This window comes from Pseudopodoces humilis, chromosome 29 (genome assembly GCF_049639895.1).
Source record: "Pseudopodoces humilis isolate 2021_Gansu_Grassland_sample_001 chromosome 29, ASM4963989v1, whole genome shotgun sequence".
Classification (NCBI taxonomy): Eukaryota; Metazoa; Chordata; class Aves; order Passeriformes; family Paridae; genus Pseudopodoces; species Pseudopodoces humilis.
This window is the reverse complement of record NC_142228.1, coordinates 1,946,108-1,960,751: the sequence shown is the minus strand read 5'-3', so window position 1 is coordinate 1,960,751 and position 14,644 is coordinate 1,946,108. Positions and strand designations below refer to the sequence as shown.

Sequence of the window (14,644 nt, the reverse complement as noted above, 5' to 3'; positions counted from 1 at the left end):
AGTTACACCATAAAATTATGGAGTCTTTGGGTGGTTTGGGTTGGGAAAGCCCATCCAGTCCCACCCCTGCTGTGGGCAGGGACCTTCCACTATCCCAGCTCGTTCCAAGTCCCATCCAGCCTGGCCTTGGACACTTCCAAGGATGAGGATCCCACCAGTTCCCCAAAACTTCCCAATTACCGGGGCGGGAGGAGCCTCATTCCCTGTCCCCAGGTGCCCCCAGCGTGTCACCCTGTCACCTGTGGCTGTGCCCCAGGAGCTCCGGGCGTGTCCCTGACTCGTTCCCTGTGTTTCCCCTTCCAGACCCACCTGCCCAACATCAAAGTCCACGCCTACTTCGCCCCGGTGACCCCCCCGCCCTCGGTGGGCGGCAGCCGACAGCGCTTCTGCAGATGCTGCATCATCCTATGACACTGGAAGCTGCTCCCGGCCAGCGGGGCTGGAACCACGCCCGTGCCATCCCGGGGGACACCGGCGATCCCAGTGTCATCTGCCAGGGCCAGCGAGCGGGGCCGGGGTGCCCTGTAGCCACCCACACCCCCCCTGTGATCCCACCCGGCCCGGCGGGATGAGCGACTCGCCACGGGAGCTGCGCCGCGTTTCCCCGGCTGGATCGGCCTGATCCTGAACCATTCCTGCTGGGAATACCCCGGGGAAAAACCCCGTGGGAAGGAGGGGAGGGAGCCCAGCCTGCAGGGACTGATGCTGCTGGTGAGGTTGGAAAAGGAGCCGAGGTCCTTGGAAGTGGGGAGAGGAGAGGAACACGCTTTAACCCCGCAGCCGTTGTGCGGGGGGAAAAACCCCAACAAACCTGGAAACCCCAACAAGGTCTGTGTCCCTCTGTCAGGGAGGGAATGAAACTGCAGCTGCTGAGCCAGGGTTTACCTGGGATCCAGGATTTCCCTGGGATCCAGGATTTCCCTGGGATCCAGGATTTATCTGGGATCCAGGATTTACCTGGGATCCAGGATTTCCCTGGGATCCAGGATTTATCTGGGATCCAGGATTTATCTGGGATCCAGGATTTATCTGGGATCCAGGATTTCCCTGGGATCCAGGATTTCCCAGTGGTCCAGGATTTATCTGGGATCCAGGATTTATCTGGGATCCAGGATTTACCTGAGATCCAGGATTTATCTGGGATCCAGGATTTATCTGGGATCCAGGATTTCCCTGGGGTCCAGGATTTCCCTGGGGTCCAGGATTTACCTGAGATCCAGGATTTATCTGGGATCCAGGATTTCCCAGTGATCCAGGATTTACCTGAGATCCAGGATTTATCTGGGATCCAGGATTTCCCTGGGATCCAGGATTTCCCAGTGGTCCAGGATTTCCCAGTGGTCCAGGATTCCCCTGTGCTTCCCTGTTCCCACCCTGATGATGCTCACATGAAGAAGGCTCTTCTTTCCCATGTGGCATCCAGCTCAGAGGCTTCCCAGATTCTTCCCAAATTGTGTGATAGGCCTTGGAGTTTCTAATGCCACATATTTTACCCTCCCCAAATCCTGGTTGTTTTTTTCAATTTCTTCTTTTTTTTTTTCTCCCTTTAAATTTTTTTTCTAAATTTCTGATTCAGTCATTTCTTGAGATTTTCCAGCCCAAAGCAAAGAATACATAAGGAATTCTTTTCCCAGGAGAAGCCTGAGCCTGTGATGAGCTGTCAGGAAGATTTTAGGTGAGCTGCACCCCAGGCTGGGCTCTCCTGGGCTTCCTGACATGTTTGATCAGGGATTGGGTGTCCAAATTTATCCCAAGTCCAGGTTTTATCCCAGGCTGGGCTCTCCTGGGCTTCCTGACATGTTTGATCAGGGATTGGGTGTCCAAATTTATCCCAAATCCAGGTTTTATCCCAATGACAAGGATACAATTCTCCATACAGGGAATAATATATATCTATATATACAAATATATAATTCTCAGTACAGGGAGAAAGTTCTAATCCGTGTTCCAGCCACTGTGAGCTCCCTCCTCCTGTCCTTTCCCTCCATCCTTTCCCTGAGGAAAAGCAAAGCAGAGGTTCTTGCTTGCCCTGGTGAAGAATTGAGGATTCCCTGGGGGAGCAGGGCTGGGATCCCGCCCGAGCTCCCCACCCTGCACAGGTAAGTGTGGAAGGAGCCCCGGGATGGGCTTTGGATGTGCCAGGGCCAGGGAGAGGGGTCGCTGGCTGCTTTTTTTGGGGTGTTTCAGGCAGAAATGGGTGCAGGGGAGCCCGGGCTGACCGAATTGCAGGTGTGGAACTGCTGGGCAGATCCCAAGGGTTTGAGGGGGCAGGGTTGGTCAGCCTGGGGCGGGTCCGTGTCCGTCTCTCCCGCTGTCCGTGCCCACCGACGCTTCCCCCGGGCTCTGAGGACGCTCCTGCTGGGGAAGGAGCAGCTGCAGCAGCAGGAATGGCTGCTCCAGGGGCTGGGAGGGAGCTTTCCCACCAGGAATTCCAAGGAGGATGCGCCGTTCTCCCCCCGGAGCTGCACCCCCTTCATCTCCCGCAGCGCCCCGGTCTGCGCTCACGCTCTGCCGGGAGCAACTCCGGCCTGCCGGGGTTAAAAGGATACTGTCAATGCCCTCCTGTAGATGGCTTTTAATCCCTTATATTTATTCAAGTCCTCTTTAGCGCTGTGGATTCTCCCCCTCTCCTCAGGCGCCTTCATTTCCAGAACTTTCTCCAGGTTTCGGGGTGGCAGAAGATGGTGGTGACGGACTGGACGGGTCACCCGGCAATCACAGGATTTGCACAACTCTGGGAAAAATAAAACAAAAGCAACTTTTGTTTAGTTCCTACGGTGGCAGAGGAGAGCGAAGAGCGGGATTTGGGAGCCAGGGCGTTGTTGGCTGGCTGATCCCTTTGTAACAGAGCAGAGTTTTCCAGGGAAAACTCCGGAACACAGAACCCAAAGCAATTTATTTTCTGTTTGCAGACCAGGGTGACAGCATTAAGGTAGCTCAAACTTCTTGACAGTGTCCTTTTAAGTCAATTATCCGTCTTCAAATGGACTCTTCCTGATGTTTATATTTATAAATACCAATAAACACCATTTTCCAAGCCGTGTCTCTCTGGGAGAATCACTGGGTCGAGGAAAATCCACCCCCTGCGTGGGGCAGCTCCCGAGGGGGGGTCTCGGGGTGCTCCGAGTGTCTCCCTGGAGTCATGGAATGGTTTGGGGTGGAAGGACCTCGAAGCTCCTCCAGGGCCCCCTTCCATGGCCCGGGATGCTCCGAGCCCCTTCCAGCCTGGGGCCCTTCCCGGGTGGGAGCCCCAGGGAATCGCTCCGTGCTGGGGTGTTTGAGGTGTCCCTGGGGGCTCAGGGACAGGATGAGGATCCCATCCCATTTCCGAGCTCCCTGGCTGTGCCAAATCCGCTCCTCCAGCCTCGGCTGGGCTGGGCAGCTCCTTGGATTTCATTCCCTTTCCTTGGAATCCTCCGTGGTTGTGTCCCCCAGCCCTGGGGCAGAGGCTGGGCTGTCCCCACCTCCCTGCAGGATTTTCTGGAGCCTGGATTTGCCTTCCAGCAGCTGCCCCTGGAGCCCCGAGGGGAGCGGGGACCGAGGGACCCCCCCAGGGAAACAGCCTGGGACAGAAAATCCTCCAGCAAGGCTGAGCAGATCCAGTGCAACCAAAGGAGGATTTTCTGGGCTCTGGAGACGCTGCAGCGCCTTTTATCCCGATCCTGTGGCAGGGTGAGGATGGGAAAGGTGGAAAGTGCTGTCACAGGGGTTTCAAACCAAGAAATTCCTATTTTCTGCACATCTCTGTAATTCCCTTTGTATTTCTGTTTGATTTTCTCTCTCTTGTTCATGGCTGGCTGCTGCTGCCGTGGGTTTGGGGGTAACTGGGGGGTTTTTGGCAGGATAGGGCTGGATTGGGATCAGTGTGACAAGGTTCTTGGCTACAGTGTCCTGGCAAATGAGGTTTAAAACATTTTGGCTCCTGGTGAAGAGTTGTGTGCTTGAGGGGCCTGGGGGTGTTTTGGGGGGGTTTATTCCCTTTTGCTTTATTTTCTGGCATCCAGGTCAAGGTTCCTCCTCTCCCTCTGTGCCAAAGCCTGGCAGAGGCTCCTGTGCTGCGGCTTGGGGTTAAAACGATGGAGAAAATCAAGGAGAAGCCGCTTTTCCTCCTCAATTCCCAGCTCAGTCCGTGCCTTCCCAGCCCTCTGTCCTCCCCTGGCCCCTGCAAGGACCCATCCCGGGAGCAGCAGTGTCCCATCAGCTCCGTGTCCCTGTCGCTGCCCTGGGGCTCTGGCTGACCTCACGGGCAAGTTTGGGGTTGATTTTTGAAGGGCTGGGAACGCCGCCCTGTGCCAGCAGTGCCGCGCCCGGGGCTCTCTGTGCCTCATCCTCTGTCCCCAGAGGTGCAGCTGAGCCCGGCCGGGGGTCCCAGGGGCTGCGAGCCCCCTCCTCTGTGCAAACCCCATCCCCGAGCCGGGGCCCTCGGGGGTCTCCGGGGGGCTGGACACGGGAGCTGGGCCTTGTCGTGCCCTCCCTGGCTCTGCGGGACACAGAGGGCTGGGAAATGTTGTTTAAACCGCGTGCTCTGTGCTTGTCTCGACCCTGCGCGTGTAACAACGCCATCGAGTCCCGTGAATGTGTAAATTCCCGTGGGAAAGGTGGCCCTGGTCCCTGTGACACCGCGGGCCATCTCTGGGGGTGGGGGCGGAGGGGAAAGGGCCGGTGGGACCAAGCTCTGGATCCCCACGGAGTGTTTCTGGGAGGGTCGGGGGTGTTCCCTTGTCCCCTCCAGGGCTCCGTGTCCTCCCCGTGTCCCCGTGGCTGTGGTGGCAGCTCCGGGGCTGTCCCAGCTCCTCACCCGCGTCCTCCGGCTCCTCCCGGTCCTTCCTCTCCTTTGTTTATCCCAAGCCCGTCCTCTGCCCCGGCAGTTCCCTCCCAAGGACGTCCCCGGTCCCGCTCCGCCGGCGGTGCCCGAGCGGGGCTCAGGGAAGGATTCGCTGTTTAAAATAATCCATTCCCGACTGGGACGGGACCTGCCCTGCCCTGGTGTCCCTGCCCTGCCCAGGGAGTGTCCCCGCACCCCAAATCCACCCTGGGGACCCCAAAGCCCAGCGGGCGCCGCAGGGACGAGGCTCGGGGCCGCTCCCCCATCCTTTAATAACCAAGGGGGCACGGGGAGGGACGCGGCGGCTGCGGGGACAGGACGGGTCCGGCCCCCGGGCCCTGCTCGGCCGCGCTGGCAGGGACGGGGGGACAGCTCTGGTGACTGTGCCAGCCTCGGTCCTCTCGGTCCCCGCTCGGCTCCGGCTGCCGCGATGTCCCTTGGCCGGGGGACGCAGCTCCGGGGCCGGCTCCTACCGCAGCAGCAGCTGGAAGCCGTCGGGGCCGGGGGCTGCGGGGAACGCGGCTCAGCCGGGGCCACCGATCGCCCCCTGCCCGGCCCCGCTCGCCCGCGGCCACCGCGCTACCTTTGCCGATCGCCACCACGAAACTCGTCTCGTCCTGGAGATTCCTGATCATCTGCGGGGGACAGGGGGGAGCTCGGGGGGGGCTCGGGGGGAGCTGGGCCCGCTCCTGCTCCAGCGCTGGGACCCCCGAGGGGCCGGGATGGCTGCGGGGTCTGTGCGGCCCCTCCCCGGCTGTCCCCGTGTCCTCACCGCGTCGCTGACGAGGACGTGGATGCCGGCGGGTCCCTGCCGGGAGAGGCGCAGGATCTGCCCCGGGGGGAGCCCCAGCAGCTCCGCCAACTTCCCGGTGAGCTCGGCCACCGTCAGCTGCTCCAGGTGCAGCTCCTGGTACAGCCCTGGAGAGGGATGGGATCCATGGGATCCGTGGGATGAGGGCTGGGAGTGCCCACCCTCCATCCCTGCGCCGCCGCACACCTGAGCCCCCCCCCCGCACACCTGAGCCCCCTCCCCGCACACCTGAGCCCCCTCCCCGCACACCTGAGCCCCCTCCCCTCACACCTGAACCCCCTCCCCGCACACCTGAGCCCCCTCCCCGCACACCTGAACCCCCTCCCCGCACACCTGAGCCCCGTCCCCTCACACCTGAACCCCCTCCCCGCACACCTGAGCCCCCTCCCCGCACACCTGAGCCCTTCCACACCTGATCCCGCATCCTCCGCACCCTCGGCCCCGCCGGGCTCCCGCGCCACGTACAGGGTCAGCCGGGGCCGCGGGCACCTGAGGGGGCACAGAAGGGTCTGGCGGGGGCGCAGGACGCGGCCGGGCCCCACGGAGCCTCCCGGGGGTCCCCAAAAAGAGGCGGGGAGCCCCACCTGCCCGCCAGGGCGTGGCAGAGGCGGATCCCGTCGGGGGCTCCGCAGATCTGGATCAGGTCCCTGCGGGAGAGCTTCAGCAGATCGGCGCCTGCGGACAGCGAGGCTCAGGGGGCGGCACAGGGGGGGTCTGGCTCTGCCCCCCAGCCCGGCCCGGGGTCTCACCGGTGAAGTTGGCGAAGACGCGGGCGCAGGCGGAGAAGCGGCGCCGGAGCAGCCACTGCTGCGTCTCCAGGGGGGATGCGCAGGGGTTCAGCGCCTGTGGGGGCTCAACGGGGGCTCAGAGGGGCACGACCCGAGCGGGCACATCCTCAGCCCCTCCTGGCGGGGCCGGGGGAGGCTCTGGGGCTGCACCGGCGGCTCCCTCACCTCGCCAGGACTCTCGGCGGGACCCTCGGCAGCGCCGGCGGGTGACACGCACACCCTGCGGGGGTGGCCGGGATAAGAGGGGGACCCCAGCAGCGGGGAAATGGGGGAATCCAGGGGTCCCCGCTCACCTCTCGGGGCTCAGCAGCTTGAAGGGGTGCGGGGACGGCAGCCCCGGGGTGCCCGGGGGGCTGCGGGGGGCACCCAGAGCGTCCGGCCAGGGGGGGCACTGAGGAGGGAGGGGGGTGATGGGTGCAGGGTCCCGGGGGTATCCCCGCCCATGGGGGGGCCGGGGCCGGGCCCCACCTCGGCCAGCACGGTGCTCTCGTAGGCCGGCTGGAATTTCTCCCGCTCCGCCGCCGGCTGCTTCTCCACCTTCTCCCGGTCCGTCTTCTGCTTCCTGTCGGCCCCCTTGGGCTGTGCCGGGGGGTGAGGGCGGCCCCGGGACCTCCCGGGACCCCCGCGGGCACTCGGAGCCCGCCGAGCCCCCACCCCCCCTGCGCTGCACCACGCTCAGCGCTGGATCCCGGGAGTGGGGGGGCACTGGGAGCACTGGGAGGGAGCACTGGGAGCACTGGGAGGGAGCACTGGGAGCACTGGTTCCCCCCCGCCCCGATACCTTGAACACCTTGACCAGGCAGCTGGCGGAGTGCAGGTGCTCGGGGGGGTCCCCCTTGCCCCCCGCCCCGAAGGTGTCGATCTGGATGCGGAAGGGGACCCCCTTCTCCCCCCCGTTCTTGCGCAGCGTGAACTCGGTGCTGATGCAGTGAACCTGGGACGGGGGGACAGTGGGGTCGGGACCGGGCGCCGTGACCCCCCCAGAACCCCCCCGAGCCCCCCAAAGCCCCGGCCGGGCCTGGCTCCCACCTGCACGAACACGGATGTGCGTCTGGAGGGGTCCCAGAGGAATTCCACCGTGTTGAGCAGCGTGGGGTGGATTTGGGGTTCCAGGATCCCCACGGAGAGCGGGATATCTGCGGGAGGGGGGTCAGCGCTGCCCCCGCAGCCCCCCCCGGACCCCCCCGGCCCCAGCACCCACCGATGTCGAGGATCCGATCGCCCGGGCGGCTCCAGCGCCAGCCCTCGAGCTGCTGCTGCTCCGAGTACTGGAGACGGCGGTCATGGAAAACCACCCGGACCACGCTCTGGACAGGGGTCAGCCACGGCCGGAGCCACGGCCACGGCCACGGGCTGAGCCCACGGCCCCGCGGGACACCGGGCAGGAGCGCGGCTGGGCTGGGGTTGGACTGGGGCAGAGCTGGGATTGGACTGGGGCAGAACTGGGATGAGACTGGGGCAGAACTGGGATGAGACTGGGGCAGAACTGGGATTGGACTGGGGCAGAACTGGGATTGGACTGGGGCAGAACTGGGTCTATGAGGCTGAAATGTGCCTGGGGCTGCACTGGGGCAAAATTGAGCCTGAGATGGGTCTGGGCTGGGGTGGAACTGGGGCTGAGGCTGAAAGGAGACTGAGCTGGGGCTCAGATGAGGCTGGACTGGGACTGTGGTGGGTCCGGACTGGGACTGAAGCGGGACCTCAGCCCGGAGCTTTGCCCCGAGGCTCCCCCGCATCCCGGGGGTCCCCACCCCGCTCACCTTCACCATCCTGCGGCCCTCGGCGGGGTCCCCCCGGGGCGTTCCCATCATGCGGATCTCGTAGGACTGTCCTGGGGGAGGGGGCCCGCAGCAGGAGCTGAGCGCTCAGCGAGGGGGTCCCTCCTCCCCAGCCCCCCCAGACTCACCCTGGTTGAGGTAGGTGAGGGTCTCCTCGTGGTGCCGCACGGCCGGGGAGGTGGGGGCGCTCAGGATGTACTGGAACGCCGGGATCGGCGGCTGAGACGTGGAGATGCCGTTGGGCTCCTCCTGCTTCAGGTAGGGCAGGACTGGGGGGTCCCTGCGGGAAAACACCCCCCGAAAAGGGTGGGCGCTCGGGCGTGCCTCAGTTTCCCCAAAGGCAGCGGGTGTGGGGGGTACCTGAGCACCCCGGAGCTGGGCAGGGGGAACATGTCCCCGGGGTTGGACCAGTAGTGGTCGGGCTGGCCGTGCCAGAAGAGCATGGTGTGGGGAGCAGGGGGGGACACCCCGCGAGCAGAGTGTGACACCGGACAGGGACAGGTGGGCGGCCCCACCCCCATTTTATCGGCACCGGGAGGGGTGACGTGAGCGGGGCCGGGCCCAGTTTGGCCCAGTTGGGACCAGTTTGGGCTGTTGACAGTAAATACTGGCGAGGGAGGGGCACCGTTTGTTGTCCATACAATGGGGGGACACCAGAGGGCTCCCCCAGTCCCTCTGTCCCCCCCCCTTGTGCGTCCCCCGTTTCAACCCCCTCAATTTCTGCCAGGTTTGGCTCTTTTTGGGCAGGAAAAGGGCGTTTGCAGAGCCCCAGGGGTCACGGTGGGGGTGGGAGGCTGCTGTGTCCCCCCCGGGGGGGTTGGGGCTGTCAGATTCCGGGGGGACACTGTCACATGACACGGGGTGTCACACACACGGGGGGTGTCACACACGGGGGGTGTCACACACACGGGGGGTGTCACACACACACGGGGTGTCACACACACGGGGTGTCACACACACGGGGGGTGTCACACACACGGGGGGTGTCACACACACGGGGTGTCACACACACGGGGTGTCACACACAGGGTGTCACACACACAGGGGGTGTCACACACACAGGGTGTCACACACACAGGGTGTCACACACACAGGGTGTCACACACACAGGGGGTGTCACACACACGGGGTGTCACACACACAGGGGGTGTCACACACACGGGGTGTCACACACACAGGGTGTCACACACACAGGGGGTGTCACACACACGGGGTGTCACACACACGGGGGGTGTCACACACACGGGGTGTCACACACAGGGTGTCACACACACAGGGTGTCACACACACAGGCGGTGTCACACGGGTGTCACACAGGAGTGTCACACACACAGGGTGTCACACACACAGGAGTGTCACACACACAGGGTGTCACACACACAGGGTGTCACACACACAGGGGGTGTCACACACACAGGGTGTCACACACACAGGGGGTGTCACACACACAGGAGTGTCACACACACAGGGTGTCACACACACAGGGTGTCACACACACAGGAGTGTCACACACACAGGGTGTCACACACACAGGGTGTCACACACACAGGGTGTCACACACACAGGGGGTGTCACACACACGGGGTGTCACACACACAGGGTGTCACACACACAGGGTGTCACACACACAGGGTGTCACACACACAGGCGGTGTCACACGGGTGTCACACAGGAGTGTCACACACACAGGAGGTGTCACACGGGGTGTCACACAGGGTGTCACACACATAGGAGGTGTCACACACAGGGGGTGTCACACACACGGGGGGTGTCACACACTGGAGTGTCACACAGGAGTGTCACAGGGGGTGTCACACACACACAGGTGTCACACGGGTGTCACACGGGGGAGTCACACACAGGGGGTGTCACACACAGGGGCTGTCACACACACAGGCGGTGTCACACGGGTGTCACACAGGGTGTCACACACAGGGTGTCACACGGGTGTCACACAGGAGTGTCACACAGGAATGTCACACAGGAATGTCACACGGGTGTCACACAGGAATGTCACACAGGAGTGTCACACAGGAATGTCACACGGGTGTCACACAGGAGTGTCACACAAAGGGTGTCACACACACAGGGGCTGTCACACACACAGGTGGTGTCACACGGGTGTCACACAGGGTGTCACACGGGTGTCACACAGGAGTGTCACACAGGAATGTCACACAGGAGTGTCACACAGGAGTGTCACACAGGGGGGGCACCCAGCGCCCCCAGCCCGGGTGGTCCCATCACTGTGATGAGCCCCGAGGGTCTCAGCTCTGTTTCCCGGGGTGGGTGACCCCCCCCAGGTGACCCCCCCGGTGACCCCCGGGGAGGGGCAGGGCTCAGGCCAGGCCGTGTCCGTCTGTCCAGCCGTTCCCAGCGTGGGATGGAGCTGCCAAGGAGCTGCTGGGGGAGTTTGGGGGGCTGGGCCCAGCTCTGGGGGGGTCCCTGCTGTGAGCCCCTCCCAGCCCCAGGTCCTTCCCCTCTGCTGAGCCCCCCAGAGCTCCCCCACACCCTCCCTGAGCCTTTGGGGGGTCCCGGGGCTGTGGGGAAGGGTCCCAGCCAGGGATTTCCAGCAATTCCCTGTTCCCTCCCCGCTGCACACACGGAGACTCGGCGGGAAGAGTCCGGGATGTTTTATTGGGAGCCTGGGGCTGGGGAACGCTCGCTGCAGGGCACAGCCCGCGGTCACTTCTTGGCCTCCTCCTCCTTGGACAGGGTTTTGATGATCTCCTCCTTCTTGGCCTGCAGCCGCTCCTCCCGGCGCTTCCGCGCCTCCTTGGTCTTGGAGCGCCGCGCCTCCGCCTGGTCCCTGCGGGGTCGGGGCCGTGAGGAACGCTCGGAACAACCTCACAGCAGCCTGTCCCTGATCCCCCCGGGGTCCTGCTGCCCCACTGCCCACAGCCCATCCCAGCCTCTCCCACTCCTGCCTGCAGCTGTTTTGGGCTCACCTGTCTCTGCTGAAGTGAAGAGATTCAGCTTTTCCCCCCCAAGGACACAGCAGGATTTTGCAATCCCTCCCCTCCCCTGGTCAATCATTCACCCACTCCAGCAGCTGACGGGGAATTTCCCAGTTCCCACCTCTCTAAAACCCTCAGTGAAACACAAAACCCCAGCACAAACCCCACATTTCTCTGCTCCCCGGCCAGCCCTGCCCACTTTGGGATGGATTCCATGGAGAACCCTCCCAGAATGACCCACAGTGGGAATTATTCCTGACAATCCAACTCCAGTCTGGAGCAGCGCTTACGCCAGGAGCTTCTTGCGGGCTTTGTCCGCCTTCAGCTTGTGGATGTGCTCCATCAGGATCCTCTTGTTCTTGAACACGTTGCCCTTCACCTTCAGGTACAGGCTGTGGTACCTGCGGGGCCCGGCGGGGTGGGGACATCAACTCCTGCCCAGCTCCCGCCTTCCCGAGGCTGGGAACGGCTGGGAATGGCCAGGGAGGGCTGGGATTGCCCAGGGAATGGCTGGGATTGCCCAGGGAATGGCTGGGATTGCCCAGGGAATGGCCGGGATTGCCCAGGGAATGGCCGGGATTGCCCAGGGAATGACTGGGATTGCCCAGGGAATGGCCGGGATTGCCCAGGGAATGGCCGGGATTGCCCAGGGAATGGCTGGGATTGCCCAGGGAATGGCTGGGATTGCCCAGGGAATGACTGGGATTGCCCAGGGAATGACTGGGATTGCCCAGGGAATGACTGGGATTGCCCAGGGAATGGCCGGGATTGCCCAGGGAATGGCTGGGATTGCCCAGGGAATGGCTGGGATTGCCCAGGGAATGGCTGGGATTGCCCAGGGAATGGCTGGGATTGCCCAGGGAATGGCTGGGATTGCCCAGGGAATGACTGGGATTGCCCAGGGAGGGCAGGACTCCGGGCTCTGGATGGGGCACAGGGCTCACATGTGGCGGTCGATCTTCTTGGACTCGCGGTAGCGCCGGAGCAGCCGCCGCAGGATCCGCATCCGCCGCATCCAGGTGACCTTCTCGGGCATGCGGGCGTTGGCCGTGCCCTTCCTCTTGCCTGGAGCGGGGGAACGGGGTGAGAGGGAGCCCAAATTCCTGCCAGCTCAACCCCACACTCATCCCAAAGCCTTTCATCGCTCTCCTCAGCTCAAAGAAACAACCACAGACACAACCCAGGGGTTTTCTGTCGCCGTCCCAAGCTCAGGGGGACGATTCCCCGGGGTGTGTGAGCGGCAGGAGCTGTGGGAGAGGGGGCATTTCCCCCCATTCCCAGCGGGATGCAGCACTCACCGATGCCCATGTGCCGGCCCTTCCGCCGGGCCAGCGTGTTCTTCCTGCAGCGGGCGCGGGAGTGCACGGTCACGGGCTTGCGGATGATCAGCCCATCCTTGATCAGCTTCCGGATCTGCTGCCCTGCAAAAGCGTCCGGCACCTCCCGTGGGGCTGCCAGGCCAGCGCTGACCCCGCGGGGACGGACAGGATCCGGCCCCAAGGGGAAGGAAGAAGGCAGCCCCCTCCTCAGAGCCCTGTTCTCCCTCCTGTTTCTGCCAGGGAACCTCCAGTGATCCCCATTCCCTCACTCATCACCTCAGAGGACACCACTGGGCACCTCATCAGTGCAAAACCCCACTTCAAACTGTTATTTCACCTAAACCAAGGGCTGAACCAAACGTTTTGGGAGATCTTTCCCAGACTCGATGACTTCACCAAATCTCAGCCAATTTCCCGGTCACCGAGCTTCCCCAAAGCTCTCTCCCCACGCTCCAGCCGGATCCCTTTCCCACAGCGAAAGCCCCTCACGCACGGGAGTTGGCGTTGGCGATCTCGTTGGTCTCGTTGGGATCCAGCCACACCTTCTTCTTGCCGCAGCGCAGGACGCTGGAGGCCAGCCTCTTCTGGAGCCGGAGCATACTGCCACATGGGTGGGCACGGATCAGGGGGTCTGCAGCCCCTCAGGGACCCCAAACCCCCTCAGGGGACACCAAACCCCCCCCTTTAGGGACCGTCACCCCTCCCAGGGCAGCCCGCACCTCTCTGGGAGCGTCCTCACCTCCACCAGGGGACCCCGCACCCCCCTCAGGGACCCTCATCACCCTCACGGGACCCCATCATCCGTTCAGGGTCCCGCATCCCCCCTCAGGAGACCCTCAACACCCTCTGGGACCCCTCAGGGACCCTCACCCCCCTCAGGGACTGCTCCCCTCTGCCCCTCAGACACTTCCTCACCCCCCTCAGGCTCCCGGCCTGAGCTCCCGGGACACCCCGAGCTGCTTCAAGGGGCGCATCCAAGGACCGCAGTGCCCGAGACCAGCGAGCCCACCCTGCTCAGCGTTCCCCACCTCCCGCCGCACCCCCAGACACCGCTCAGGCCCCCCCGGCCCCTCAGCGCGGCCGTCGCGCCCCTCCGCCATTTTCCCACGAGGCCCGAGGAAGCCGCGGCCGCATCACAGCGCCCGGGGCCGCCAAGCAGCACGGCCCGGCCGCCGCCCCGGCTCTGAGGACACTCCCCCGCTCCCCTCGAGTCCTCCCCGGTGCCTCCCGACCCCCGTTAGCCGCAGAACAGCGGCCGCAGCCCCGCTCCCACCTCATGGCGGCGACGCCGGGACCGGAGAGACGCAGCGGCGGCGCTGACCCCGCCCCCTGAGAGCGGCACGTACCACCCTGCCCTCCCCCCCGCGCCCATCCCCGCGGCCTCGGCGCAGCTCGGAACGAGGTAAAGGAACAACCGCGGTGAAATCACGCGTGACCATCCATCTGAAGGACACGCGTGGCGCCGAGACCCACCCTGAACGCGTGGGAGAGACGTGGGTTGTTCCGATCTCCCCCCTCCGCTGTAGAGGGATGGTACAGCCAGCGCGTGCATGGCGGGAAGGGCTGGGCGGGAGCTGCGCATGCGTGGTGGGGACGTGGGCGGCACGTGGAGGGGATGTGGGGGGTGGGACTGGGATGGACTGGGATGAACTGGGATGGACTGGGATCGACTGGGATGGGATTAGGATGGGATTAGAGGATCATCCCGCCCCACTGGGAAGCGCAGGGCTGAGGATTCATTGCTCATCCCAGCCCTTCCTGGGAGAACTGGACCTGTCCAGAGACCAGTCTGGCCCATACTGGGAGGACTGGGGTTGTGCTGTGCCTCACTGGTCTGTACTGGGAGGCCTGAATCTGCTTTGGAATCATTCTGGCCCATGCTGGGAGGTCTGTCCCTGCCCTGGGACCAGCCTGGCCCTGTCCTGGCCCATCCCATGTTTGCCCTCCTTGGACCTGCACACACCTGGACAGAGTTTGTCCCTCCCAGATGTTCCTCAGGACGAGTTTAACACCAGCTTTGCCACTTTATTTCTCCTAGCAGGGAGTGGGATCTCTGTCTTCCCTTCTCTCTCGAGAATTCACCCCAAAGCACGAGCTGGGCTCTTGGATTCCAGCTGAGGATCAAGTCCCACCTCTTTTCCAGCGGTTATGGTGCTGCTGGGAAAA

The 14,644-nt window shown here is 63.7% G+C and overlaps 3 protein-coding genes across 9 annotated transcripts in view; 1 reads left to right on the top strand and 2 right to left on the bottom strand.

The window, feature by feature from the left end:
- FBXL20 (F-box and leucine rich repeat protein 20) overlaps nucleotides 1-3,037 on the top strand; it is a 41,351-nt gene extending 38,314 nt beyond the window's left edge. For all 3 annotated transcript variants that reach the window (XM_088068159.1, XM_005531410.3, XM_088068160.1), the window contains exon 15: nucleotides 304-3,037. In XM_088068159.1, the coding sequence (XP_087924285.1) occupies nucleotides 304-411 (108 nt within the window). In that variant the 3' untranslated portion in view covers nucleotides 412-3,037. The remainder of the gene's footprint in view (nucleotides 1-303) is intronic.
- A 2,115-nt stretch (nucleotides 3,038-5,152) lies between these two features.
- On the bottom strand, nucleotides 5,153-8,680 carry LOC102109863 (transcription factor CP2-like protein 1). Of its 5 annotated transcripts, XM_005531511.2 has the most exons (15): nucleotides 8,563-8,680; nucleotides 8,331-8,482; nucleotides 8,185-8,255; nucleotides 7,626-7,731; nucleotides 7,454-7,560; nucleotides 7,206-7,358; nucleotides 6,893-7,003; nucleotides 6,718-6,815; nucleotides 6,590-6,644; nucleotides 6,386-6,479; nucleotides 6,221-6,311; nucleotides 6,049-6,125; nucleotides 5,598-5,743; nucleotides 5,409-5,460; nucleotides 5,153-5,332 (listed from the first exon to the last, which is right to left on the bottom strand). In XM_005531511.2, exons 1-15 carry the CDS (start codon nucleotides 8,643-8,645, stop codon nucleotides 5,295-5,297), a joined length of 1,434 nt encoding a protein of 477 aa, XP_005531568.1. In that variant the 5' UTR covers nucleotides 8,646-8,680; the 3' UTR covers nucleotides 5,153-5,294. The 5 variants fall into 5 exon arrangements, 4 of the variants coding, with proteins under 4 accessions (XP_005531568.1, XP_087924188.1, XP_087924187.1 ...); XM_088068062.1 differs by having other exon boundaries at nucleotides 7,626-8,255; XM_088068061.1 differs by having other exon boundaries at nucleotides 6,049-6,311; nucleotides 6,893-7,358; nucleotides 7,626-8,255.
- A 2,140-nt stretch (nucleotides 8,681-10,820) lies between these two features.
- RPL19 (ribosomal protein L19) lies at nucleotides 10,821-13,820 on the bottom strand. The gene is made up of 6 exons (XM_005531409.3): nucleotides 13,752-13,820; nucleotides 12,972-13,078; nucleotides 12,458-12,580; nucleotides 12,104-12,224; nucleotides 11,450-11,560; nucleotides 10,821-11,011 (listed from the first exon to the last, which is right to left on the bottom strand). The coding sequence occupies exons 1-6, from the start codon at nucleotides 13,754-13,756 to the stop codon at nucleotides 10,888-10,890; spliced, it is 591 nt and encodes a 196-aa protein (XP_005531466.1). The 5' UTR covers nucleotides 13,757-13,820; the 3' UTR covers nucleotides 10,821-10,887.
- Between the last annotated feature and the right edge of the window lie 824 nt (nucleotides 13,821-14,644).

Bases quoted from the DNA above. Each gene is read 5' to 3' on its own strand.
- RPL19 (XM_005531409.3), bottom strand. The intron at 11,561-12,103 runs GTGAGCCCTGTG...CGGGCCCCGCAG, and splicing joins AAGAAGATCGACCGCCACAT to GTACCACAGCCTGTACCTGA. The intron at 11,012-11,449 runs GTAAGCGCTGCT...CCGACCCCGCAG, and splicing joins GCCCGCAAGAAGCTCCTGGC to GGACCAGGCGGAGGCGCGGC.
- LOC102109863 (XM_088068061.1), bottom strand. From the start codon at position 8,645: ATGCTCTTCTGGCACGGCCAGCCCGACCACTACTGGTCCAACCCCGGG. The intron at 5,461-5,597 runs GTGAGGACACGG...TGTCCCCCGCAG, and splicing joins ACGTCCTCGTCAGCGACGCG to ATGATCAGGAATCTCCAGGA. The intron at 5,333-5,408 runs GTAGCGCGGTGG...CGTTCCCCGCAG, and splicing joins CGTGGTGGCGATCGGCAAAG to CCCCCGGCCCCGACGGCTTC.